This window comes from Phaenicophaeus curvirostris, chromosome 18 (genome assembly GCF_032191515.1).
Source record: "Phaenicophaeus curvirostris isolate KB17595 chromosome 18, BPBGC_Pcur_1.0, whole genome shotgun sequence".
In the NCBI taxonomy this organism is placed as follows: Eukaryota; Metazoa; Chordata; class Aves; order Cuculiformes; family Cuculidae; genus Phaenicophaeus; species Phaenicophaeus curvirostris.
In genome coordinates, this window is record NC_091409.1 from 1,850,459 (window position 1) to 1,876,549 (window position 26,091).

At 43.3% G+C, this 26,091-nt stretch overlaps 1 protein-coding gene across 5 annotated transcripts in view; it reads right to left on the bottom strand.

Annotated features, from left to right (window-relative positions):
• Window positions 1-26,091, bottom strand: part of NFATC2 (nuclear factor of activated T cells 2) — a 94,627-nt gene that overhangs the window by 54,133 nt on the left and 14,403 nt on the right. For 2 of the 5 annotated variants that reach the window (XM_069872097.1, XM_069872096.1), the window contains exons 2-5: window positions 23,069-23,578; window positions 21,573-21,741; window positions 6,084-6,286; window positions 4,448-4,620 (exon numbers count right to left, since the gene is read on the bottom strand). In XM_069872097.1, coding sequence (XP_069728198.1) covers window positions 4,448-4,620; window positions 6,084-6,286; window positions 21,573-21,741; window positions 23,069-23,565 — 1,042 coding nt within the window. In that variant the 5' untranslated portion in view covers window positions 23,566-23,578. Of the gene's footprint in view, window positions 1-4,447; window positions 4,621-6,083; window positions 6,287-21,572; window positions 21,742-23,068; window positions 24,096-26,091 lie in introns of all 5 variants that reach the window. The other 3 variants (XM_069872093.1, XM_069872095.1, XM_069872094.1) reach the window with 2 other exon arrangements.

Genomic DNA, 26,091 nt, shown 5'->3' on the forward strand with positions numbered 1-26,091 from the left:
TTGCCTGCCATTGTATCCCAACCAGCACAGCTCTCGGCTGAGGAAAAGCACTCACTGGCTTGCCAAGACAACATTCTTTTACATGACTAGCTCTTTCCTCTATAGTTATTAATGTGTCACATATCATAGGCTCAGGTTGTCTAATATTATGGGAAAAGCTACTAGAAGGAGAGAAAAATAAAGGAAACTTCCAGGGAAATTGATTAAAGGGAAATAAGATATTTGACCCAATTTAGTGGAACAAAATATGGTCAATAATAGAAACCATTAAAATTCCTCAGATGAACACATAATTCTTCAGTAATAAGTTTTGCTTGTTTTGTTATTTTTACCACCTTGGAATATCTATTATGAGAACAAGATTTTAGACTCCCTGACTCGTGACAAGTGCAATTATTTGTGTTTTAAGTGATTCAAGAGCACAGCTGAGTATTAGCAAACATGGATTATATGAAAGAACAGTGAGACACTTCAGGAAGGTTTAACCAGGATCCATTAGAATAAAAACTGTGACATAGTGTGGCTGATACCCCTAAGCCCTACACTCGCACCTTGCAGACACTTCAATAAAGCAGTTTTTGGTTGCTGACAGCATGGAGTAACAAGCTGCCTCGCGGGTGCTTATGTGGCTACTCCCTTCAATACTGCTTCTTCTCTGCGCCACGGATGCTTCAGCCAAGGACTAGAAACAACTCCAGAGATCAGTCACTCACTGAGAAATGAGGTTCAGCTCACAATGAAAGCTAAATCACAGCAAATGGACAAAACTGGTATTACAGAAATTGTCTTAATGGTTCGAAAAAGTTAATTATCAGGCCTGCAAATATCAAAGCCCCACATGGGCAATTTGCCAAGTGGCTTGTTGTTATTAGGGCTGTATTTGAAGGGACAAGTTCACTCAGCCACACTTCACATCTCTGATTTCACCACCTTCTGCGACAGCAGCTCCGTGATAGCCTTTCCCACCTCGCCAACACAAGCTGGCTTTTGCCTGTGCCTAAAACACAGACGTGCATGAGCAGGGACAGATGTTCCCATGTGCACAACTCGGGTGCGACTAACAGCACCGGGGGGTGCAGACACGCACAAGCAGGGTGCCAGGCCAAGCAGCGCGCTGCCAGCTGTAGGTCCTGGGGACACCTCCCATAGCACCCGAGGGGCTTGCTGCCATTCCACAGCCTCAGCAAGGAGCAACACCCAGGAGAAGGGATTTTTCTCACCTTTCCTGCACAACACCTACAAGACTGTGGCTTTTCATCTCTAAGTAAGAGATGGCCTGTTGCTACAATTATCAGAGGACTTTCAGATGCCTTTGCCTCCTCAGTGGCTTCAGAACTAGTCAACAAGTAACAGCAGAAAAAAAGCTGCAAGCTGCTGAATGTGCAGGCTTGGCTGGATGTTGGTCTATTTTGAGGCATAACTGATCATTTAACTACATATCACCTCCTTGGTCCTCCCACACAGCTGCCTGGGGAGGAACTTGCTCCGGATGATGCTTTGAACCTGTGAAATCCCCTCCTAAAACCTGTCAAGTGCTGAATGTGACACAGATGAGGTGGAACCAAATTGCCCCCTGAAAAGCAGATACTTCACAGTTCTTGCTTCATTGCAGCTAATGATCTGCTGACACTGGTGGGAGTTTTTAGCTGAGATCAGCTTCTGCTGAGGAGAGCACTCAGCTATTCTGTTGGTAGCAACAGTGCTCTCGAGGGAACCCCACTGGTAGGGAAATGGCCAGTTATCTTAAAGCTGCTACTTACTAAGGCTTTCCCGGCGGGATATTATTAACAGCTACCAGACAGGAGAGAACTTAAAGGAGGGTCCCTGAGGACAAGGATTCCCAAGTGGCCATATCGGAAAAAAAAAAAAAAGCAAAGCAAAGGAAACAAAAAAAAAGATAATCATAGCAGCACACAAAGGTGGGACACATGGAGAAAATGTCACAGAGCCCCAGCATTCCCTTTCTCAGCAGGGCACCTGAGCTTACCTGAGGCTGTGAGCTCTGTAACATGCACAGATTGTCTGGGAGAGACCGAGATTATCATGTCTAGTGTAACCGAGTCTGCATTACTAATGCTGGCTGAACCAACTACTGTTTTTAACCATCTTCCCAGAACTGGGCTGAGATCAGGAAGTGCTACTGAAATGCAAATGTTGCTAAATATGCAACATACCTTCTAAATGGAATAGGTCTATTAGACCAGATTACTTTATACTCTTTTTCCATGAGCTCAGAAAAGCACAGTCCTTAACATATCTCTCCAAACTGCCACTATAGCAGTACTCCAAAAATAAAACTTTCTTCTTTTTTTTTCTTCTTGGGGAGCTACTAGATTTGCTTCTTATAGGGCCTTTGCTGTCTGCTATGCAGCCAGCATCTTTATATTTTAGTTATAAGAAAAAAATGCAAATGAGCCACTTATACTATTTTCTCCACACTTGGCTTTTTTATGCCTCTAAGACTCATCAAAGCAAAAACCTCTCAGTATAAATACCTAGACATCTTAGACAAGCAATCGCAAGCAGCAGTCATTGCACAGGCAAATTAGGTGTGTGCATACAATTCAGAAAACGGTGATCTTATTCTGTAAACCGTGACTGGATTTCTGCTTGAACGCTCTTTGATGATGGACACAAATACAATGTGAGATTGTGGAAGGGTCTTAGAAATGCCTGGCTAACTCCTATTTGCTTTTCCGGGAGGAGAATTTGAGTAAGTGGGCTGTGATCTGTGGGGCCTGAGGACCATCCACCTTCTGCACAGGGTGGGTGCTGTTTTTCTGTACAGGGGATGTAGGAGTTACACCTGGAGTCTCCCCACCCCAGTAACTCTCCATTGCAGGCAAGAATGGGCTGTTTCCACTTGGAAAAGAAACTCGAGGAGAAGCCAGGTGATCCTCTGCCATGATTCCTTTCCTATCCACAGAAGCTGCAGATTGCTGAACGTTTCCTTTGGCAAATGGGCCTTTGTTTCAGCAGGGACACGTTTGGGGTGGAGGCCACTATTGTTTCAGCCACCTGGTCCCACAGAGAAGTGTAACTGTTTCCTATAGAGAAAGGTGGTGACTACTTCTACTATTCTCCCTTCCCCATCACAGTGCCCAGAGAATTCACTCAGCTGCTAAAACGCTCTGATAGATGGTATCTTCTCATAAACATTGCCAAGAGATTGTACATATCCATCATCCTGTCCTTAGCCTTGCCTTGTTTATTAATTTCTACTGTTTTATTCAAAACTGCCATCAACAATTCAGTAGCCACAATTTCTCTCTATTTCCCACCCAAAATTGGATTCTTTCTTATTCTAAGCAGTTATTTTTTAAGTAAAGCCTGCATCTCAATAAATAAAATTCACATGAGAAACTCTTCAATAACTTTCTTAACCTGACTTATGGCAAGACAGGTTCTGCTAAAGGGGTGAGTCATTCAGCAAAGGGAGAGGAAAACTGTTCAGTATGTATTTGTGAAATCCCCAAACCACTGAAAAGGCACCATTGACCAACAAAAAGCATCACAGGATGCACATGAACCAGCAAAGTGGGTGGAGCCCTTCCAGAAATGACTGCAACAGGGGAGGGCACCCCACAGGAGGCCTCTCTTTCTCAGGATCCAGGACGTTAAAATGAGTGGGAGATGCAGCATTCTCAGCTTACACACTTATAGGATTTGTCCCCCAGAAATCAAAACTGCAAGTTTTCTTCTGTCCCTCAGGGGAATACCAGAACAACCTGGGCTTTCCCTAGTTCAGCAGCAGCCTCCTAGGCTGCACACCCCTTAGCACTGACATCTAGAAAAAACTATAAGCAGGATGCACCTGAGCCTCAAAATCAAACCAATTTCTCCATTTCAGTTGTTTTCCTGCCACAGCTCAAATGAGAGGACTGCAGTTACTCCTTCAGCAGACAGGACTGGCCATAGTGCTATGATTTGGCCCAGGTTTGAATTAAAAACCTCTAACCACCCATCAGCTTGTGGCCAAAAAGTTCTGGTTGTGCCCCCACTCAAAAGAAAACCACTCCCAGGAAGGCAGGCAGCTTGCACACTTATGCACAAACAGGGACAATGTACATACACATCTATATGCACACCCACACTGGCTCCCCACTCCCAGAACAGACCTGCTAGCCAGAAAGATCCAGCAGCAGCACACTAATAAATAAAATTTGCAACAGCCCCGAAGTGTCTCATCATCCTCACAAGCTCTAAGAACCACGAAGATCCACCTGCTGCCAAAGCTTGTTTCAGGAAATGGAATGCAGGCAGGTAAAGAGCCACAAGTCACTCAAATGGTGGCACAGACCTGACCAGCACAGAAAGAGCAGAGCACCTTGCATTTACTTATCTGAGCACGTTGAGTTTTTTCCCCACAGCACTACCTTGGAGCAGAGGGACAAGACAATCATCGTTGCAAGAGACAGAAAAGGAGAAAATCTCAAGGGCTACTTACAGCATTCAATGGGGTTTGATGCTGCTTGCAGAGAAATGATTCTGCCGTTGGACTCAGGGATGTGCACACGGAAGACAAGCCGGACACGAGTGTTCTTCCTGCCGATGTCTGTCTCTCCTTTGCGCAGCTCAATGTCTGCATTCCTCAGCTTCAAAATCCCTGCACAGTCAATGCTGCCAAACACATACACCATTTAGCTTAACATTTCTGCACTCAAACAGCCTGGAAATAGGTGACGGTCAAAAGGATTAAGCTGCTTTGCTTCAGTCCCTGAGTTAAGCTCCCAATAAGGCAATAAGAATGGTTCTCTGCTCCCATTCACTGTGCCGCCGCGCAAAGGAGGATGTAGGGACCAGGACGGGGCTGAGTAGCAACGAAAGGATTAGGATCATTCAAATCAGCATTGTAATCAATATTGGTGTAAGTGCAAGTTAACTTCTTAAGAGCCCAGGGTAACCTAGTAAACACACTTGACTACATTACAAGAATGTGCAAATTAGTATTTATAGAATCCGAGATCTTCAGCTCAGCAACATTTCTTGAGGGGTGCAGCAAGCACTGTTATTAAATAGGTACTGCAATCCATTTCGGTATCAGTTTTAAAGATATACCATTTTTCTTCTTTTGATATGAATTAAATTCACATTTCAGGAGGCATAAGCCCCAGGCTGTTTACTACACCCACACTGTTCCTTGCCATTGCATGTATGCAAGGGTTTATTATTCCAGGTTTACTTGTAAGGAACAGACAATTGTGTTCCATTCGGCACTTGGCTGCTTAAGTTTGAGATGTGGACTTTTATTTATTTCCTTGGGTGCAGAGGGAAGGAGAGGCTTGAAGGAAAGGGAGGAATGAGGTATATTTTCTGGAAAAAAAATGTATAAAGAATGTGGATTTTGCAATGAAGTTGGGGGGGCTTAAAAACATAGCTGCTCTGCCAATTTTGTCCAGTATCCTCTGAAGGATGGAGATACAGCTCTTCCCTCTGCAGAGCAATCACTCTCATACTGCCTGGCATGCATTCAAGCCTTAAGTTTCAGACCAGTGCCCACTTCATCCCTCTGCCTCCATAAAACTGGAAGGAGTAATACAGAAAAGATGTATCTTTACTTGCTTTTCTGTTAACCTATTACAACATGAGTGTGTAATTTCATGGCCAGAGCACTTGGCTGAATTCAGAAGAGATGTTTTCTATCCCATTAAATGCTGTAAAATGAATCGTACACCTCTACTCTACTGCCTACTACTTCTTGTTTCACATTGCATCCCTGCAGCATATAGAATTAAGACGCATGTCCTGTTTTTCTTAGTGCTATACCAGCCCGTTCTGACTCTGAGGACGACAGATGATTACAATATAGTCCCTGCAGCAGTTGGGGTAAAGAGCAAAAATGCCTGCATGGTCAGCTGATGAATGTCAACTCTTTGAGCAGCTTTAACCCAAGTGCTTGTAACTGCTGCTTTATGCTTTTGCAGAAAGGATCTTACACTCATAGATTATGCCAATGCTTTGGAAAGGGAAGGCCCTCCAGAGCAGGTATCATTATCCATTTAAGTGACTCCTTTACAAAGAGAAGTAACTTCACATGTTGATTCAATCCTCTTTAACTCTATAAGAAAAAGAAATATGCTTACGTTGCTTTCATGTTGTTTTTGGGTTCCAATGGGATCTCTAAAACTTTGGTGTTGCCAATGATTTTTTCATAGCTGGTGGTGGTGACGGTTTTTCCTGTAATACGATGGACTTGATAGAAAGCGTGAGGTTTAAGTATCCGTTCGTCTGCTGTCCCAATGAAGATCTGAAGACCCAAGGGTTTGTTCTCCATGTAACCATGAAGCTGGCAAGACATTAAAAATCTATTAGCACACACAGGGCTTGCAATGCTTACATGTCAGGAAATCGAATACATCAGCCTCTTCCTCCAGGGCTGATGTTCCCTTTTAATATCTACATCTCCACTTTACACATCACCCTCTCTGCAGAATTCTTTAACAGTCTTAAAAGGAAATACGTTCTTGCTCTCCTGAAATCACCCTGTGGACCAGTGTTGACCCATTGCTCTTTGAAACTCATCCTTCCCCCAGTTGTTGGTTCATCTTCAGCCATTCCTCTCACACTGCATTAAAATACCGTCTGTACGGGAAGAGGTGGCATTTTTGGTCTCTGACTGTGCCGTACCTGGCACAAAGAGGTCTTAGTTGACCTTAGAGACTGGGGGCTTTAAGGACCAAGGACATAAATGGAATCTTCTGTACTAAATAACATTTTTATAAACAGCATTTGCTGCAAGAGAAGCAAGAAAGCCAGAACGCCCCTGTAGGCCAAGAGACAAGGAAATTTCTCCTTCTTTATTAACATTCAGAATTACAACTCAAACCATTCTAAATTTCTCACATAACCAAAAACAAAAGCCAGGCATTTATCTACCACATAGGCAGTGATCTAGCTTGAAGGGAACTTCATGGTCTGAGACACACTAAATTTGTTTTCAATTATTTTGTCCACATAGAAAACCTTGATGAAGCCATACAAAGCAAATAGTACTGGAAGATCAGAGAAAAGGAAGATTAACCTAATGGTATTCATGGCCAAACCTTTTTTTTTTTTCTCCTTTCTTTCTTTTCACCAGTCAGCAGGAGGTATCTTTGCATATAAGGATTAATTGCCCCCTGGAAGGGGACCACATGCAGCATCAACACAATCCTGGCAACCTTCCTCCAGTATGGCAAATGTAAAGCAACACTCACTCTTCTGAGCTATCATTACTCATCTAGCACATATTTACAAGGCATACAAAGACAGGGCCTATGCCCCAGAGACCCTGCAACCCAAGGGCCTGAATTTGCAGCCTCCACTTTCATGAATAGCTCCATTGAAGTCAACAAGCCTTAAGTAGGGCTTGTGCAAAAAAGAATTACAGAACCCAGCCAGCCGCAGCTCAGACACCTACGATAACTCACTCGCACAAGCACTTTGGGAGATTGTGAGGAGAGAAAATAGGGTATGAGTCTTTGTGCAAATACAACAGTTGGCTCTGGGAGCGAGATGGAGGAGGACTGGAGCTGGACTCCACACACAAAGGTTGGTACTAGAGAAGCAGCATTGCCAAGAATGTGATAAACATGATGGCAGCCATGGGGAGATTTAGAGATGTATGCTGTCTACAGAGGATTAAAGGCAACAGAGACCAAAATGATAGATCTGCTGGGAACGGGCATGGATGTAGGAATCACCCCCTGTTTATCCATGGAGCCCCATTAAACTTGGGTCCGCTGGGAGCCATACTGAAACTCATCCTAAGTATGGTACTTCCAAAATCCAAGATTTCTTGGCCTTCAATGAAAAGCTATTGTATGACCAAAAGCTGCCTTGTCTTTACAAGGGGAGAGGGAGAAGAGTAGTTTTTAAGTACTGAGCATGTTTATTGTCATGTCTGACAAAGTAATTCTTTATAGATCCAGCTAAGATGATGAAAGGATCCCTTGGACTGGAACAGTTATTACAGTGACAGCAAAGCAGATTTTGCTCTACCCTCTGTCCTGGCAGAATGAAATCCCAGAGTTATAGGTGGGAGACTGGAATGGAGGAAAACGGATAATAAATTACAGAAGAAAATTTGCCCCCAGTGAGCACAGTGAGTAGCAGCTGTAACAGAACTGGCTGCATACACAGTTTTTAATACTGGCCACCTTTAAAAGTAATTTCATGTGGTGTTTGCTCATATATGGAATGAGTTCCCAAGGCAAAACTATTCATGGTCTTCTAATAATATGTGTCTGTGGGTGTGTGTTTGTATAAATGTATGCATACTTAAAGAAGAGAGGAACTGATTGTCTGTTCGTACAGCAATGTTTGTATCATCTGATGGATGAGGGGGTATAAAACACATAGTAAAAAGCCGTCTGGTCCTCCACAGGACCAGATTTTAAATCAATTGTTTGATCAGTGGAAGAAAGTTGGAAATTTATGGCATTATGGCAATGTTTTGGGATGACATCATTGTAAAATCAAAACAGCATTATAAAATGCAAATACAAGGAGAAAAATACATATATGAGTCAAGTATCCCCGTTTAAAAGTGTGTGACCTTATCTTAAGTTAACTGATTTCATTTTAAAGGATAATACAGGTGATAGAAAAATTCATTGTGAGGTAAAATGAAAGAACACATTAAAGGTACCCTTCAGATATATGTCCCTCCTCAAAAATGAATTACTAGAGACTGCTGCTCTCAATAAACACCTCCACAAATGCCAGGCAGCTGCTTTAGTGTTTAACCATAAGGCTGAACTTCCCTTTGGTGGAGCAAAGAAGGAGAAAGGTGAACCTTAAAGAACTCTACAGAAAAGTGAAAACTTGAAACATTTTTTTAAATAACAACTTAGAAATTAATTTTCTCCTCCCTTAGCAACAACCAAGCTGCTCAAAAGTCTCAATATTTCAGTCCTACTCCTCTGATCATCTCACGAGAAGGGACACAGCAGCTCATCCCGCAGCTGCCTGAGGCAAAGGCTTAAAACCCTGCAGCAGGAGTCTCAGCAAAGATGAAAACAGAGGATCAGCCCCACGCCAAGGTGTTGCTGTAATCTTTTTCACTCTTCTTTCCATGAAGAAAACGAAATCATCTGGATTTCAGTTTCAGAAGAGTGAGAATTGAAAAAGATTTATGAATACAGAACTCTGGAAGGAAACATTTTTGTGTATTATAAGGTGACCTATTCACAATAAAACTCCCCCAAACTGTATACAGATCGAGCTGGAAAAAACCCAAGTCCTTTGAGTCACATTTGCCACAAGGGGAAAGAGAAGCCAGACATGATGTGTACCTTTCCATACTCTATTTTGGGATTTTAAGATCCTATTTCTTTCAGTTGAAAGATTTTTTTCTTAAACTTTGCTTTTGCATAACTCTTGTAATATTAACATAGCCAGACATGGGCTGGCCTGTGACCTGAGGAAATGCAAAGTACTTTGGCAGATAAACAAATAACATCATTCAGAAAACAAGGCAGCTTTTCTTGTTTGGTTTGCTGCTATGATTGAGTTTCTAAACAAAATGGAAATGTGTGGCTTGATTAAAATAATTGGCTTACCTCTGCATAAATAAAATTCATTCTGCACTCCATCTGTGGATCAATACTAGTCAAATTTGGAGAAAGAGGGTACTTAAGGGCCATTTGCAGAAAAGCACACGCAATTCTCCACATAAAAGGAGCAGATGTACTTTAAGCTGCTGTGCATCAGCAGTCCAGTTACCCACCTGAACCCAATTTTTGTGACAGTACCAGCAGCCACAGCCATCAAGATCACACATTAGGGATGTCAAACAACACAATATTTTCCTGCAGTGTCTGAAATCACAGGTCTTCTTACAAACTGAGAACTCAGCTCCAAATACACAAGCATTTAAAGCCAGAGTCTTAAATTCACATCTAAATCAGTGCCTACCCCAATGTTCAGGTGAACCAAACCCTGCATCTGTGCAGCTGGCAATGCTTCTGGCCATGGAGATTTAAAAACACAGATTCACCTTTGCTGTGCTGCATAAATAACAAATTTCTTTGCACAAGTGAAGCTTGCAACGCTGCTTAGTTACGCTGTCTGGTAACCAAGTGATAAATTAACAGCAGAGTCAGAAAGAAAGGCACATTCCTTTAAGATTCTGTAGGCAGTCACCTACAGATAAAACATGCATATATAGGGGAAATTTATTGAAACTTTTGGAATTTAGATCTTTGCATCTTGGACATGTTTACTTGAGTTTAAATGTTATTATATTTTATCTAGAATTACATTATTAGCAAGAGGAAAGAGGATTCACAGGAGATAAGTAAGATAACTTTTTTATCTTAAATGGGGAAGCCAGGGCAGAGAGGTGCAGTGATTTGCTGGGTCCCACAGGGGACAAGCAGCCAAAGCAGAGTGAGAAATCTGAGATCCCCACGCCCCTGCACTCTGCCTTGCTGCAGGGGTGGCCAACCTCACTCTACAAAGAGCACAAACGTGTGATAACACCACTTACCAGGTACAGCACCTCAGCTTCCACTAATATTGCAAGCTTCTGCCTTTGCCTTTTTAACCGATGGGTTTCAGAGCCAAATTCTCTTGGCAATTTCTAGTTTGGGTGTTGCATATCTGAAAGTCTGCATGCAACTAGCAATAGGCTTTACAAGGCAAAAGCAGGAGTATCTGCAAACTTTACAGGCACCTTTGAAGCACCCCAGTGAGAAAGAACGATGCCCTGTGTGATATGGATACCAAGTGCTTTAGAGAGTAGAAGGGAGTTATTTGTTTCCCATTTGTCCCAACAGAACTTTGCTTGTCAGGAATTTAGGTCTTTCTCTCCTGGGAAGTATAAAGATGCATCTTTAAAGCTGCTGGCACACATCTTCCTGTCTAGACATTGCAAGCTACTGCCAGAAGGAAAGTATAAAACTGGGGAATTAATTCACTAGTCTTGGTGATTTTATTTGCTTGAAAGTAATAGGCTCTCTTGCTTGTTTCGGCTCACTGTAACAAGAGGTTTAGTCCATTAACTGCTGCCTATTACTTGCTATCTCCCTGTGGAAGTCACTCCGGCTTCCCCCTGAACGGGGTGTGCATGTGTGTGGTCAGCTTTGAGAACAGTGCTGGGGTGATTCAGACAGACCATCCCTGACCCGTAGCGAAAAGCGGGAAAACAAAACTCAACTGGCAGCATTTAATTAGAAGCAAATACAAAGCCGCCTGAGAAATCGCTTCCTCCTACTGCTTCCCTTTTCCTGCTGTACACAAGAAGATAAGAAAGCACTGAAAGGCTCGCCAAGAGTGGCACGTGGTTGCGGCACTAGCTGCCCTAGGATGGAGCTCGCCTAACACCCACCTTCCTCTAGAAACAGCGTGAGGCTGCGGTCTTAAAGCTGTCTCTCAAAGCTTTTCACACCACAAACTATTCCCTGTTCAGCCCCTTCATCAGTCCTGAGGCTATTTTCCGTGACAGCAAGTGTTTTCGGACACTCCAGAACGGACAAGAGGAAGATGTGCTTGTTGGAACAGTCCCTGCCTGGCACAGTGTTTCTGCGGTTTCTATTCAGCTCCCTTCCTGGTGGAAGGAACTTTGCATCTTAGATTTGATCATTAATTCACATCATGAGTACCATTTAACTGCAACAATTTCAAGGACTTTTGCAAGTGGGGGGCAAAGGGGCGGGGAATCTTTACTCAATAATACTCCCTCCAAGATGGAAAAATTAACAGTGTTGTCTCAGGGAGGGTACCCTATCAATAGCTTCTAGTAATTAAGACAAAGACCTCATCGAGAAACCGTATCACGTAGCAGCTTGCCTGCCTGTTTCAGTTACAGCTGACATTGAGCAATAAAGTTGAAACTTGTCACATGTTTTTGTTCAATTTAATGTACTTGGAACATAGCAAAAGAATGTAAACCAGAAGGAAATCTCTGCCTTGGTTCTTTTTGCTCCTTACCGAAGCAGTCTAAAAAGCCTCCAAAGATAATCCTTTGAACACATGATTCTACTAAATGAGGATGTTTTATTATACTCAATTTGAAGTGTTTTTTATTTTGGTGACAATTTTGTCAAAATTCCAAGGACTGACTCTCATTTGCTCTGCTGTTCCTTACAGTGAATGACAACCAGACTGCCAGTGTCTAACCCAGATTTCTGTTATCATACAGGGTTAAAATATAGATCTGAGACAGAGATGGTGGCACTTCGGAGAATGCAGCTGGGAAGTTTTGTTCCTGGCTGTCCTGAAACTAACCTTACATTGCAACGTAAGCAAGTTATTTCCTCTCTGTGCCTCAGTTTCCCTACTCCTACAAGAGCAGATCCTATTTTCAAGATGTGTTGACTATTTTGGCCGAGAGTTTTAAAGAAGAGTCACTATGCATCTGACTACCACACATGTACGGATACAGGACTTTGGAGATCAGATTTTCATAGCTGGGTGAATATATGATTATTTTTCCTACTAAGAAAACCAGATGCGTAATTAAAGAGCTTCCATGAGCATTCATGACAAAGGATTTAAACTTCTCCCAGCACGACAAAACTCTCTCTGCCACAAGTAAATTAGAGGATGCACATTGCTTATTTTGACAGAATTGCAGTGGGGGAGTTCCTCAGCAAGGGGCTCTGCCACCAGCTCTTAAACTCATTCCCTTGCCAGCTGTAGGAGGCACAGTGGGAACCAACCTCAGCCCAGTTAGAACTGACAGAGGGCGGCAAGCAGGGCTGCCTTCTTATCATCTAACCTTGCACCTTCCTCTGTCACAGTCGGTTCATCCTTCGTGGCAGACAGGCAAGGCAACGATGCTTCAGAGGCAGCCCTAGGAGCACCACACTGTGCAACCAAGATGCGGCTTAAAGCTTGAGAGCAACCATGCCGAGAAAGGGGAAGATGGGACAGTGGGAGCAGCATGAGAATCTTGGAGTCACTTCAGTTCAGCCTGAGATGATTGAACTGCATTGAACCAAATTCCCAGAGCTCAACCCCCTGCCAGGGCTAAGGGCTGAACCTCCTTTGAGGTGGGTTTGGGGTCCAGGGCCTTTGCTCAGGCACTGGCTATTTGACTGAATGTCAGCCAGATTTTGAAAAAGACTTGATCAAAAAGCATTTCTAGGAAAAGGAAAAAAAAAGAAAGTAAAGAAGAAAAAAAGACAGAAAAATAAGCAAGCCCCAGGAGCCCCCTCCTCCTCAATTTCTTTCTCACGCTGAAATCCCCAGTGCGAGGTATGCACAGGGAGAGAATAACTTGGGTCTGCTTGAAGAATCAAGGTTTCAACAGTTGTTTCAGAGTGAAATAGAGACCCTAGAAAATTTTCACCGAACAGTAACAGGCAGGAGGAGTTCAGTCCCTTTCCCCCTGAACAGCCATTAGCCCAGCAAGCACAGTGGTCCCTTGGATGCAGGAGAGACAGCTGTAAGTCCTTGCTTGGCGTGAGGCTCTTCCAGTTAAATAGATGTTGGTTTTGAGAGAGGATGTGAGGAACTAGAGGCTTAGCAGAATGGTGAAGCCCATGAACAGAGAGTTCATATGTGAGTTTACAGGACATTATACACCCTGTGTGAAATTCTCCTATGGACACTTGAGTGCGCCCAGAACAGGATGAGTTATGTCAGTATTACTGCTGCACTGGAAGTGTCCACATTCATGGCAATAAATTTGAACTCAGATTTACTGTGTGCTGACTCCCCCATATACAGTCCTGCAGGAAGATCACATGTGAAAGAGCCTAACTCTTGCATCTGCCTAATCCAGGCATATTTCTAATCTAAGGAATAACTCGGGCTGCCTGCACTTTAGAGGTATATACTCAAACCAGTTGGTATAGTCTCCTTCCTCTCACCTCTGCCAAAACTGCTTTCCACCAAAAGCAATGTACTTATATCTTGAATTCGGCTCAAAAGTTGCAACGAGAACTTTTCATCCAGCTCTAACTCAAAGCAGGTTGGCCTGTGGGAAAATCCCCCAGCTCCCTTGAGGTATATGGTTCACTGATTACCTGCCCTGAACCTCTGTACCCCAGCTGCATCCCAACTGTAACACCATTATCCAGCAGTTCTGTTCCTGATTTAGAGAAAGGATACAGGTTAGCTCTTCCTCTAATCTTGGATTGTTAAATATCATAGTTGATATTCCTGTTTTATCAGCCCAGTCTTGCATTTAAACAAAAGCACATCTGTGTTTTCCTACACTACTTTTGATTTACCTAGCAATTTAATATCCTTAGTGGCTCCACTGAGCTTTCAGATAGGCAGATCTCAAGGTACAACCATGCTACCAGCATACTAGCAGTGGAGTATGAGGGGTACAGACTGACCTACCTTCAACATTTGATTTGATAGCAGTTTTGAAGACAATACCCAGATGTACCTAAATCTGCATTTTCAGCATTGCACATCTATTCCTGCATTAGCACATGTAACAACAGTAAATACATCCATGATCCAGCAGTTCAAAGCTCAAGAGGCACCTATAAACACCACAGTTGCGCAAACAAGCCCAGTAGTCCAGTCCTGCAGGTAAATCAGGCATGAAACGTGCAGTTTGTCATATGCTGCTCTCAAGACGGGGGCAGAAATCCCTGCAAGAGCTGAAGGCTGCCAAGAGCCTGCAAGAGGCTCCTGCTCACTGGAAAAGGGAAGTGAAGGCCGTGAGAATGGCACAAAGAAGTTGCACAGTGCGAGGCAGCTTCCCAGCACAAGTCCAGCATAGCCTGTCCACGGAGCTGCAAACATGCAGGGCTACATCCCAGACCTTGGACTTCCCAACTCCCCTGGCTCAGTGAAGGGGAAGATGGGCAGAAGAGGACATATTCACTCCTCTGGTGTGCCCTCAATAGTAAATCTTCCTGGGCAGGCTGGTTTTGGTTTCAGAAGTGCACCTCCAGCCCAGACCTACTTGTGAGAGTGTGAATCACAGCATCAAGCTGTGATTTGGTTTTGAGTTTCCATCAAAGGTTCTGGTTTTGCTAGTAGGCAAAGGAATAAGTTGAATGTTGGAAGTCACATATAGTTAAGTCAGGGCCCCATGGGAAGTCTAGGTTAGAAAACAATGTCTCCTTTGATTTAGAAACCACAAGAAAACACATGTGGCAAAGTACAAATATAAAAGGAAAGTAGAACATATTTTTTATATTGTAAAGCAGCTCCTGTCTGTTACATTAACAATTCTACCATTCCAGCTTTTAGTTAAAAAAAAAAAAAAAGGCAGCAAAAGTCACCCAAACTCTAAGAGTTGAAACTCAGGGGATAGTTGGGTCAGCGGTGCTGAATAGGAGCTCCTCTCTGTACAGCTTTCCTGCACTGAAGAGAAGTGAGGAGGGGACTAGAATACACAGGTGCATGATGCATCGAGGGTATCCTGTGCCCTCCACATGAGCACTGGGGTTTTGTAGACCTGGTCTACATTTGGATGTTGTACCACGTTAAAAATAAAATACATTACCTGTTTACCACTACAATCATGCTAGTAAAGGAGATGCAATTACAGCAGTAGGATGACAGCTCATACCAGAATTATCCCCTCCTCTTTGATTCTGAAATTAAGCCCACAGGGAGACACCCTTTTCCATGTTCACTGCTGCCAGCTGAAGGCCAGCTTGTGCCCAATTTGCCCATTAGTGCCATGCTGGAAGGCTGCTCCTGAACCTCTGTTAGAGGAACTGTCAAAGCTTTTGATGTGACATGGGTGCCAAGAACAGAAGAGAACGACCTCACTGATTTCCAAAACACTTGCATTGGCAAAGCTTTTGTTAAACAAATAGAACTCCTCAGGTGATTTTACCATAGCATCAGCAGGCAGGGACTGAAGTCTCAGTCCAGTTGTGGTATCTCCTCCTCCTGCTACAGGGAGATGTGTAAAGAGGACTTCACCCTGACTTGAAGGAACTATTCCCTCCTCTCTCCCAGCCTGTGTTTACTAAACAAAGACCCCAGAAGGCAGCAACAGCTGGGCTGGTCGCAGGGCTTTTGCCTTCCTGTCTCCAGAAGACCATGGCTCTGGCACAGGCAGAGAAAAATGATGTCCCTCAGTGCAAGGTGGACTGGGAGTCTGTGCAAGCCACAAGGGGAGGTGGGCATGAGCCCGGGGCTACCGCTTCCTGGGGAAGTGCCCAAACCACCAGTCACCTAAAGGCATAGGGCAGAGGCTCCACCAGCCACTCCTGTCACCAAGACTGTTTGAGCAACGCTCACCCCAGATGCAGGCTCAGCCAGCTCAACGCCGTCTGCTCGAGCATGCAAACCTCCCGCTGCACAAAGGTGCAAACTGTCTGGCTGAAGAGTGAGTTTTAACCACACCGAGTCAACTACCATCGATGCTGGGTGTGCTTTGGGAAAGGTGCTACCTTGGAAGACTGGGGCCTGAGGGACCAACTTCATCAGCTGCTTTTGAACATTGCAGCCTCAGTTTGTGCTGAATGGATTCAATTATCTGACATAAGCACTGGAAAAAAGAGGTTTGCTGATGAAGAACTGAGTTAACGCGGTGGAAGTGAGAGAAACAAAGCGAGACATGCAAATGAGTTACTGATTACTTATGGGCTGGTTTTCATTCAGAAGTATTTGAGTCTTTCGTAGAGATAAATCAGAGAAACAATACATCAGGGGAAGGATTTGCTAAGATGGCAATAAAAAAAAAACCCAAAGTGCCAGAGTTAGGCACTCTCCTTTGAGGAAATAAGTACAAATTACTGTGCTGAAGAGCCATGAAAAAAAAAAAAGGTTTTCCCAAGGATTGTTTACAGCAAGGCAAGTCCAAAACACATAGGCTCTTGGGGAAAAAAATACAAGTAATAAGAAAAAGAAGAGGAGGAAAAAGGCTTATATTTTTTCTTTGACCCCAACTCTTAGCCAAATTCTCATAAACAGACTTTTAACAAAATCATATAATTCAGCCTTTCCAGAGTCTGTGGCAGATGCACATCTGAAACTGATGCCCCATGTCACTGCTCTCAATTATATGAGATGAACGTAGCAGTAAATCATCCATTTATCTAGCACCGATTAAACTCCAAGCACCCCAGAGGACTTCATAATGTGGAAAGATTATGATGTGAAATGGGTTTGTCTCATTTATACCCATGAGCTGCAACGCATGTAAATGTAGCCACTTCCAGTGAAACAAGTACAGATTGGCTATCTGGAGTACGTGGACAGTCATTACATAAGTCAAATACTCATCTTCCCTAAAAGCTTTGCCTTTCCCTTCCACTTCCTTAAAGGGCTGACAAGGGTTCTGCTTAGAACTCACTGAAATATTACACATTCCTGCAAAATACTATTGCCATCTTGAAAAAAAGATATCTAGCTTCATGCAAAGCAGTAGGACAAAACCAGAAACACTAAGTTTAATGAATATCTTTCAAATAATATTTTGATGGCTCTTAAGAGATCACTAAGAGAGACTATGCTTGATTATCAGGTGAGGCTCACCCAAACCAAACCCTTGCTAATGAAAAGGCCTTTCCTTCTAATGACCACCTTAAACAATTCAAAGACGGGAGAACCTTTGCTGGTTCTGAAAACGTGTCACTTCCTGAAGCCGAAAGGTTCTTATTGCCACTGTGGACAGCAGGTGAAAGACACCTCTGCCAGCATCCAGTGCTACTCAAGCAGTACCACATACCCTGTTTCTCCACTAAGAGCAGGATAGTGAGCAATGCCAACAACTGAAAATACTTAACTCCTCTAAGAGGTGGGAGTTCCCAGGATTATTGAAAACAATGCTGGGAGACATCTCAATGAATCACTCGGTCCATCTCTCCTGTCACTAGTGGAATTCAAGTATATCCATGTGCTTTTAACAGATGTTTGCCTAAAAACATGCAAAGATAGAGATTTTTACCCCTCTAGTCAGGTTGTGCTGCTACAGGGTGAACTTGGACAGAGCTAGGATTGTGTTTGGATTGTCACCTCTGGTCCTAACCACATCTATAAGCTCGCTGCACAGGAGCAGTCACTGCCTTTCCTAATGGATACTCTCTTCCAAAGCCTTGACTGGAGCAGCTGGGAACAAACACGCAGCTGCCTATCAACATCAAAAAGAGCTGGAGAGGAAAACGACCATATCTACCCTTTCTCTGTGGTCTCAGTGACCAGACAGATCTGTAAGACAGTATACGCATGCAAATTTAAGCTTTGTCCTTGCTACACAGGATTTCATCGCTGTTCTCAGAGGTTTTGATTAACAAGACTCTCCTCCTGCCATACTTAGTGTGCACAACTGGTTGCAGAGTCTTGTGCACAAACTCTCAGGGCTAGACACGTGAAGAAGAGGAAGCAGCATCACAAAGATAAACCACAAGATAAGGCCTGAAGGATATGAGATCTGCTGGTCTGTAGCTTTAGAGCACTCAAAAGAAGAAACTTGCAGGCAAAATACAGTTCTCAAAAAATAAATCTTAAAGGCTGACACCATGCTGCAAAACTAGCCAGCATCTCTTCCTCCAGAAGATTCAGCTGGGCAATTAGTCACGCAAAGGGTTAATTTAATGGGAAATAAGAAAATTCAGAAAATAAATTAAAACTACATTATATTTTAGAAAAGGTAATTAAAATAATGGAATAGCACTCTATTCAAACTGGTTGTAAAATGCATGGGCCATGAATGGGACATTCAGCCTCAGTATAAATCCCATCACTCTGTGGGCTGCTCACACTCAGGGCAAGCTTGGCTTCTCAGTATTTAAGTCCAAGTGTTTTAGAGACAGTACTGGATTTAAAGAAAATTTGCTATGCATAAGTTCCAATGTTCCAGAAAAATCCCAAGTGTGGTGTGTTCACATCAGTCATTTGGAAAGTGCTGTGGGTCTCCAGCACCAGCAGCCTGCAGAGAACTCCAGCCCTGTCACCCCTGGGTCAGCACTGTCATTCCTGCTTGGGGGCCAAACACAGATAGCACTTGTTGAAAACAAATTTAATTTCATTTCCTTACAACCAGTTGCCTTTAACTTTCCTCAACACATCATCTACCTTTCAAATGTATCTCCTGCTTTATTTTCTCTTTTTTTCTGTACTGTTTGCATCTGACAACACCACAAAAGTTAAAATTCACTGAGGGGAAAGAAGAAAAAATTTTTTTTGAAGCCAAATAACTTATGACATGAAAGCTTTGGATTTTACTAGCCCTCCTTAGTTTCAGATGTCATAAACCATACAGGTGCAACTATATCATTGCTCTGCACCCATGTGAACCTTGTTAAAGTGAGCACGATTCCAATGAATACTTCCAGGTTTATAATAAGCCTTCATAGAGAAACTGCCCATATTTTTCCCATATGCAGGTACAGCAAAGGCATCTCTGCTTGGGACACTAACATGGAGCTTTGAATTTATAGTTTAAGATCCTTAAGCTTGATGGCAAATTATGATGAAACTAGGAATATTAGTTCCTGTCTCCAACTGAAAACATAAATCCTTCTTTGATTGATTTCAGTTACAGGAAGGAAACAAAGCACTTATATTTCCTCATGTCATGAGAAACTCCTTCATTGCAATAAACATCCGGTTGATAGGAATACATTGGGAAGGTAAATGATAGTGTGTTTGAAAGCAGACTGAGAAAAGACAGTGCTGATTGGCCATATAGTTCATACATCCACATAGCTTCAAACACACCACTGTGGGCTACAAGTTTGTCAGATTCATAAACTGAAAAGATTGTATATATTTAAGTATGTCAAATGTGATTACTATTTATTATTATCCTGCACCTTACTCAAATATCCAGTCCATCCATGAAAGTTCAGCTTAACTGAAGTAAACAAATTCATTGATTTAACAATTTATGGCTTGATTTTAAAAGGGGCTGAGCCTGCAGGGGAATATCTAACATATGTTAGAAGTTAAACACAAATCAACCCAGTGAAATTGGTGGTATTGATCATGTGCTTTAAATATTTCCCTGGCTCACGCTTGCCATAGCGAGTCCCGAGCACGACAGGAACATCTGTAGGATGCACCTTGACTTTGCTGAGCGAAAGCTGGAGCTGTGACTGACCCATACAGCTGTCATACACCACTAACAGCAATATCACACTGACACCTTGCAGCCCTGACCGAAAGCTTGGCTTTCCTTCCTGAACAGCACTGGTCGAAATGAGGAGGAAATGAATTAAAAGGAAATGAATTAATATGGCCGCACATGGCTACAGTGTGGCTACTCAGCCTTTATTTTACACTGCCCTTTGAAAGGGGAGGGAAAAGCCCTTCACCCTCTGCAACAGAATAAGGGTTCAGCTCATGCACCCCTCAGGTCAGCAAAGGGACAATTTTGTCACCTCCATCACTGTCAGCTTGGATTTGGTTCACTGGTTCCAGCAGGGTGAATTCCCTTCTCACAAGTATAGCTAGGACCAGAACTGGATTTTTTTAGGGTAATATAAATGACATCTCAAAAGAGATAAAATTTTATTCGTATAGCAACACTAGCTCAAATCACATGGAAGCTCCTGCCTAAACTCATTCACTGCTTTTCCACAGCATTACAAAGCTGACAAACGTGTCCTCTATATTTACAGCTTCATAGAAGCCCACCTTTTTCTTGAAATCACCCCCACTGCTACATAATTATCTTGCTTGCTGTCTTCTTATCACAAAGGTATTACAGCTAGTACAGGTTTCCTCTTGGTGGTGCACATCCAGGACAAAAAGAAGGCAGTGTCACTACAGATGACAAGCAGAACCACGTGCAACATGAGACACGGCATCAGCAAGTTACATATAAACCAGGCACTAGATTGAAATGGATGTGCTGAGAGCTTGAATTACACATGGGTGAGATTCTCTGACCTAAATTTAAATGGGTTTAAAATTAGAAGTTCTACCACGTAACCAGAGGACAGATTAAAAAAAAAATATATATTGCTGAGGAAAAAGCAAACGCATGGAAGACATTTCTAACAAAAGGCAGTTGTTAACTCTGGGAAAACTCCAGTTTAACATCCATAACTTCCTAATCCAGCTCCCCTTGAGGTTACTGAAGGCTGCTTTTCTTTAAATCTCAAGTGAATGTGTAGGATTTGTGTACAGTTTGGCTGTATGGACCAGAGAAGAGCCTCGGTAAGATACAGCCAGAAGGACAGGTAGCAACTCTGCCGCATGGACTTGCTCTGTGGGAACCTGGGGGAGCACAGCTCCAAAACCCTCATTCACTGCTGGCAGAAGGACATGGTAGTGCAGATCTAACATGATCTGCTAGTTATTTTAAACCTGAGGTTGGCAGGTTGCTAAGCTACATGGAGTTTGAAAGCCAGGCTCAGTGTTCGTGCATTTAGAACCTCACAAAAAGCCCTAGCTTGCCCAGAAGAGTCTGTCGTCAAGATAAAATGGGCTCAGCTGGACTTCAGGACAGCAGGGAACCTTATGGCAGAGTTGGGTCACAGGCAGTTTAACATCTAGCCCAGAAAAGGTGACAAATATCCTGCCTAAGTTTCAAAGCTTTCACCAGACCAACTTTCCAAATACCTAGGACTTCACCACAGCTAAATTTCAGACACTTCATGCACATCTATAAGCACACTCAGGTTTCACCTGGTCCTCTTCTTTCAGAGTAAAGACATTCACAAATGAACTCGCTCCCCACTTTTTCTCTATGGAGTTGTTCTCCAGTCCCTTACCTGGACGACAGGGTGGCCTCCGGTCGGTGCCTTGACAGCCCCCCGGCTTCCCTCTGTCTCGTAGTGTGCCCGGTGATGGGGCTTCGGCTGCACCTCGATCCGCAGCTCGTAAGACCCAGACTGGCTGGAGAGCGGCCACTCGAGGGGCGGGAGCGACTGGACAGGCAAACTGGGCAGAGAGAGACCACACCAGCTGAAACCCTCTAAAACTTTATTTCTCAAAGCCCTGATCCCCTCTTCCTCCAAGTGCCCGACTGAGGCTGCTCTACATGAAGCGTTTAAGGGTCTGCTATTAATTTCAATGAGAAGAATTCCTGCTCCTGTTTGATTACAAACCCTGCTGAACTGCAGGACGAACACAGTAATTTCGGTGGGTCCATCTCCTTGCAGGAGAGAACAGAATATTCCTATTTCCTAGACATTTTTAATTCCTAAATAGAAATATCTGTAGTAGTTATATTGTTTTTCAAAGATCCCCCCGTTTTATCTAGCTTTTGCTGTGCATCTTAAATTTCGATCACAAAATATATATTGTGAAACATTAACTCCATTTACTATTACTTACCAGTTGTGTGAATTAATAATCTTTATGATTTCCATAAATATTAAAATGCATACAAAATGCTGAATATTCTTACCCGATGCTAGTTTTCCTGTTACCAAAATACACAAAGGTTTATAATTAGAAATTAATGCATTGCAACGTAAAACTAAAGCTTGCACTAAATTTTAAACAACTCTCACGTTGTTAGGAGACAAACTCCTGCAGGACCAATCGAATAAGCCAAGAAAAGTCACAGCCTGCGTTCTCTCACCCACAATTTGTGTTTAGCAGGTCAGGAGCAGCATGGGATAACCTGCTGCTGAGCAGGATGGCAGCGCTGACAGGATGAGAACGGTGACTGCAAGTGGAGTCACACATTTGGCAACCTCCATTCTGGCAGATGTTCACCGTCAGGGTCCAGACAAGGGAGGGAGTTGATGAGGACAGTGCCAACAGCTGCGATTTGTGTTGGACAACAATTAACAAATTAACAATAAGGCATTTGGAGTTGACTGAATGCTCAGTCTGACTTGAAGCAGCATAACCTATTTTGAATCTGGAAATACTTAAGATAGAAATCAGTAAGCGAGACATTCCCTGAATTCAGGAAAGCAACCAAATTATTTTATCTAAAAGCTGCAAGATGGATCAAGAGTGTTTACCCTTTGTCAAAGGCTGTTTGCAATCTGTTTTTAAGAACAATAATTTGGAAAACTGAATTTTCTGTATGCTGTGCTATTGACAAACCACTGATGATGTTTCTTCCAAATATAAATTTTTTTCATCTCTTGGAATCATAATGGATTGGGCTCCCATTATCCAGTGCTGTCCCTGAGCACTTAGGTCCTATCACAGCAGGATCTGCCCAAGGAAACACTCCCTAGGGATCATCATGTATGATAAAGGACATTGTACCCTGTGAACACACACAACCACAAGAAGCTCTACATACCTGCAGATTGGTATCGCAGGCACCAATTGCTTTGTCCAAGATGGAGGTACCAACAAAATTGATTCTGGGGCTGAGTTTCTCCTGTCATCCTGCTCACAGGGCCCATGGAAGTCAACAGTCTGAAAGACGTGACATGGGATGCTGTTTTTGTGGGAAGACATTGATGAAGGATCGGGGCTGGTTTTCCAAATTTTCGTGGGAACACCACAGGAAGGATCCGCAGGAAGGCTGTTCATAGCATCCATGGAAAGAGGAGTGCTGGGCAACTGTGTGTATGTAACTGAAGAGTTGTCTTCTCTCAAGGGGATGCGAGGAGAGGATTGTGGAGAGGGGGTCCTTGACTGTCGTGGAGAAGTGGAAGGCAGCTGAGTACTGTAGAGCTCAGTGCAAGAGTACCTCCGTTTTGCACCTGGTGATGAAGACCTTGAGTTGGGACAGGGTGATGGTGAATGTCGTCCCAAGCAGGTTTCCTCCGTGATGCTTGTTCGTGGTGACATTATTGGAGAGGTTCTAGGAGAATAATGAGTATGGATGTTTTGAAACTGTGGACAAAGGTCATCACTAGGACCATTATTTGGTGAAACACATGGTGATGTGCAAGGAGATACATTTGTCTCTGAAATGAAACTTGCAGAGGAGCCGCTACTAGCTGGGCTCAAACACAGTGGTTCTCTGTAGCCCTCAAAGCCAGGGACAGGCAGGGTAACCCTTGGGCTAGCGGTAGCCGAGTTTGACTGATGTTCTACCGAAAGAACATCTGTGTCTCTGCTGCGGAAGGGACCCCCTGAATGAATCAGTTCATGATATGGAGTAATTTCAATCCTAGGGCTCGGAGCAGAGGCCCCTGCAGTGTTGATAGGGTGTGTAGGTGTTGTCCCTATGCTATCTGGCTGTCCATATCTGCCCATGGGATCTGCAGAAAGGTTAGAAAAAGGCAGGGGGCATGGCTTGAGGCCACAGTCCAAGACATCATGAGCGTATGTAACTCCAGAGGGTGGGCTGGTGGTTTTATGTGGAGTCGGTTCTTCTGGAAAAAGAAGGGTCTCTTTAAGACTATAGATATTATTACAGAAGCTGAGCAATCATGGTTTTAAAAAATGCATATTTATAAACTGATTGTGGTCTGATATTAGGTAAATATTTGTTTAATTCTTTTTAACTGCAATTAACATTTGTGAAAAGTACTGGATTAACAGCCAGGGAAGTTCAAGTGCTCAGAGCAGATGCTGCATGGACAGAAGCACTGCAAACACCTCCAACACCACCTGGCCGGGCTCCCGCTACCTGACCCCTGAGCTAGAGGGATCGCCTGGAAGGGCTAGCACCACATCAGCCTCTCTTGCCCATTTAAATGGTGGCCCTCCTCCTCCTTCTGCCAAATACATCCCTTAGTGCCAATTGGGGTGTTGTGACTTTAGTCAGCTTTTGTCAACTAGGAGCCGGACTGAGACCATCATGTCACAAAACCACATCCAAACAGCTCTATGTAAAACCAAAAGATTGTGGAATAGCTTTTGGTGAAAGGAGAAAAACCCTTTCTTACATAGCAAAATCCAGCCAGAAAAGGAGTTCAGGCTCTTATATTAAAAAGTCAGTTCTGTGTGGTGATTTGTTTGGCTCCATATCATGTCAACAAGTTTCAAATAAGAAAGCACCAGATGATCAGAAAACACACTCACAAATACATGTTAGAAAAGAGAGACACAGAAAGGATCCAGCCCCATGGTTACGAGTAATCACTATCCAATTTCAGCTCAAGGAACATTTTGGCCAGAGAGAGATTATAAAGTACAGAATTACAGCTAAGTCCTCAGTGCAATCCTCTCTCCGAGTAGAAAAATTCCTCAATTTTCAGAGATTCCCAGCTTGCAAACTGTCCCCAGGTTGCAGAGTATAAGGATGCTTCTAGGCAATACAGAATTGCCACCAGCACTGCTGAGCCCAGTCCTGACCTCATCCCAGCGCTCCATCAGGTGCTTAATGCCAGCAGCATCCAAGAGAGCAGAGTCATGCCAGGTATTCTCAGGACAGACCCCTCAATGTACACCAGCTCCTCTAGCTTCGCCAGCCTGGGAGGTGAATAACTTTGTCATCACACAAAAGCATGCAAAATACTACCAGGATTTTTATGTTTTTTTTTTAAAGATTTCAATGAGCAGGAAATATATGAACCAGCTTCACAGTTTGAGATTAATTCGCACTATCTGCTCACCCCTGGGCACAGATCAGTATGTGTCACAGGCAAAGAGGGTTTCATTTGAATATTTAAATAACTCTTCCAGCATTTTCTGTAACTCCTACACTACATGAGGCAGCATTTCCCACGAGCAAACAAGTTTGTAGTGAAACTTTTACACACAGAGATTGTGATTTACTTTCAGAGGGGTTCAGTTCACTTTCAGTTTTAAATGCTTCTTAGTGTGAAAGCAATATCCTCCACTGATTTTTGACTACTGCCTTTTGAGCTCAACTTTTGCACAACCTGCCGAAAATTACATAAAAATAAAAAATGTAGCAGGAACTGCTGAGCATTTGTGTTTAGTGGGAAACCCCGACAGCCGACCAAACAAACCAACACACAGAATATTTATGTGACGGGATGGGAGACAACTGGCAGAGTCCAGCTTGCAGATTTCTTAAGGTTCCCTCTGGCTTTTAATCCCAGCACTTTTGGAGATGGGGAAAACAGCAAGGAGTAACTCAATATTAAGCCAAACATATTTTTAGCATCATTGATCCTGGATATCAGAGCTTTGGCATTCACAGGATTAGCAAGTCATTTACATCACTCAAATTCTGACACATCAAGCTTAGATACTGATGCTACGATTCTCTTTGAATAAAACTCATCACTCCTTCAAACTCAATAAAGAAACACACCCCTCCACAGTCACACAAAACATCACCCCCGCTGCTTTCAGAATAATCACTCTCGTTTAAATTGATGCAAGGGAGCAAAAGCAGAACCAAGAAGAGCAAGGCTTGATGCCAGGACTCAAGGCAGGATTCGTACAACGATCAGC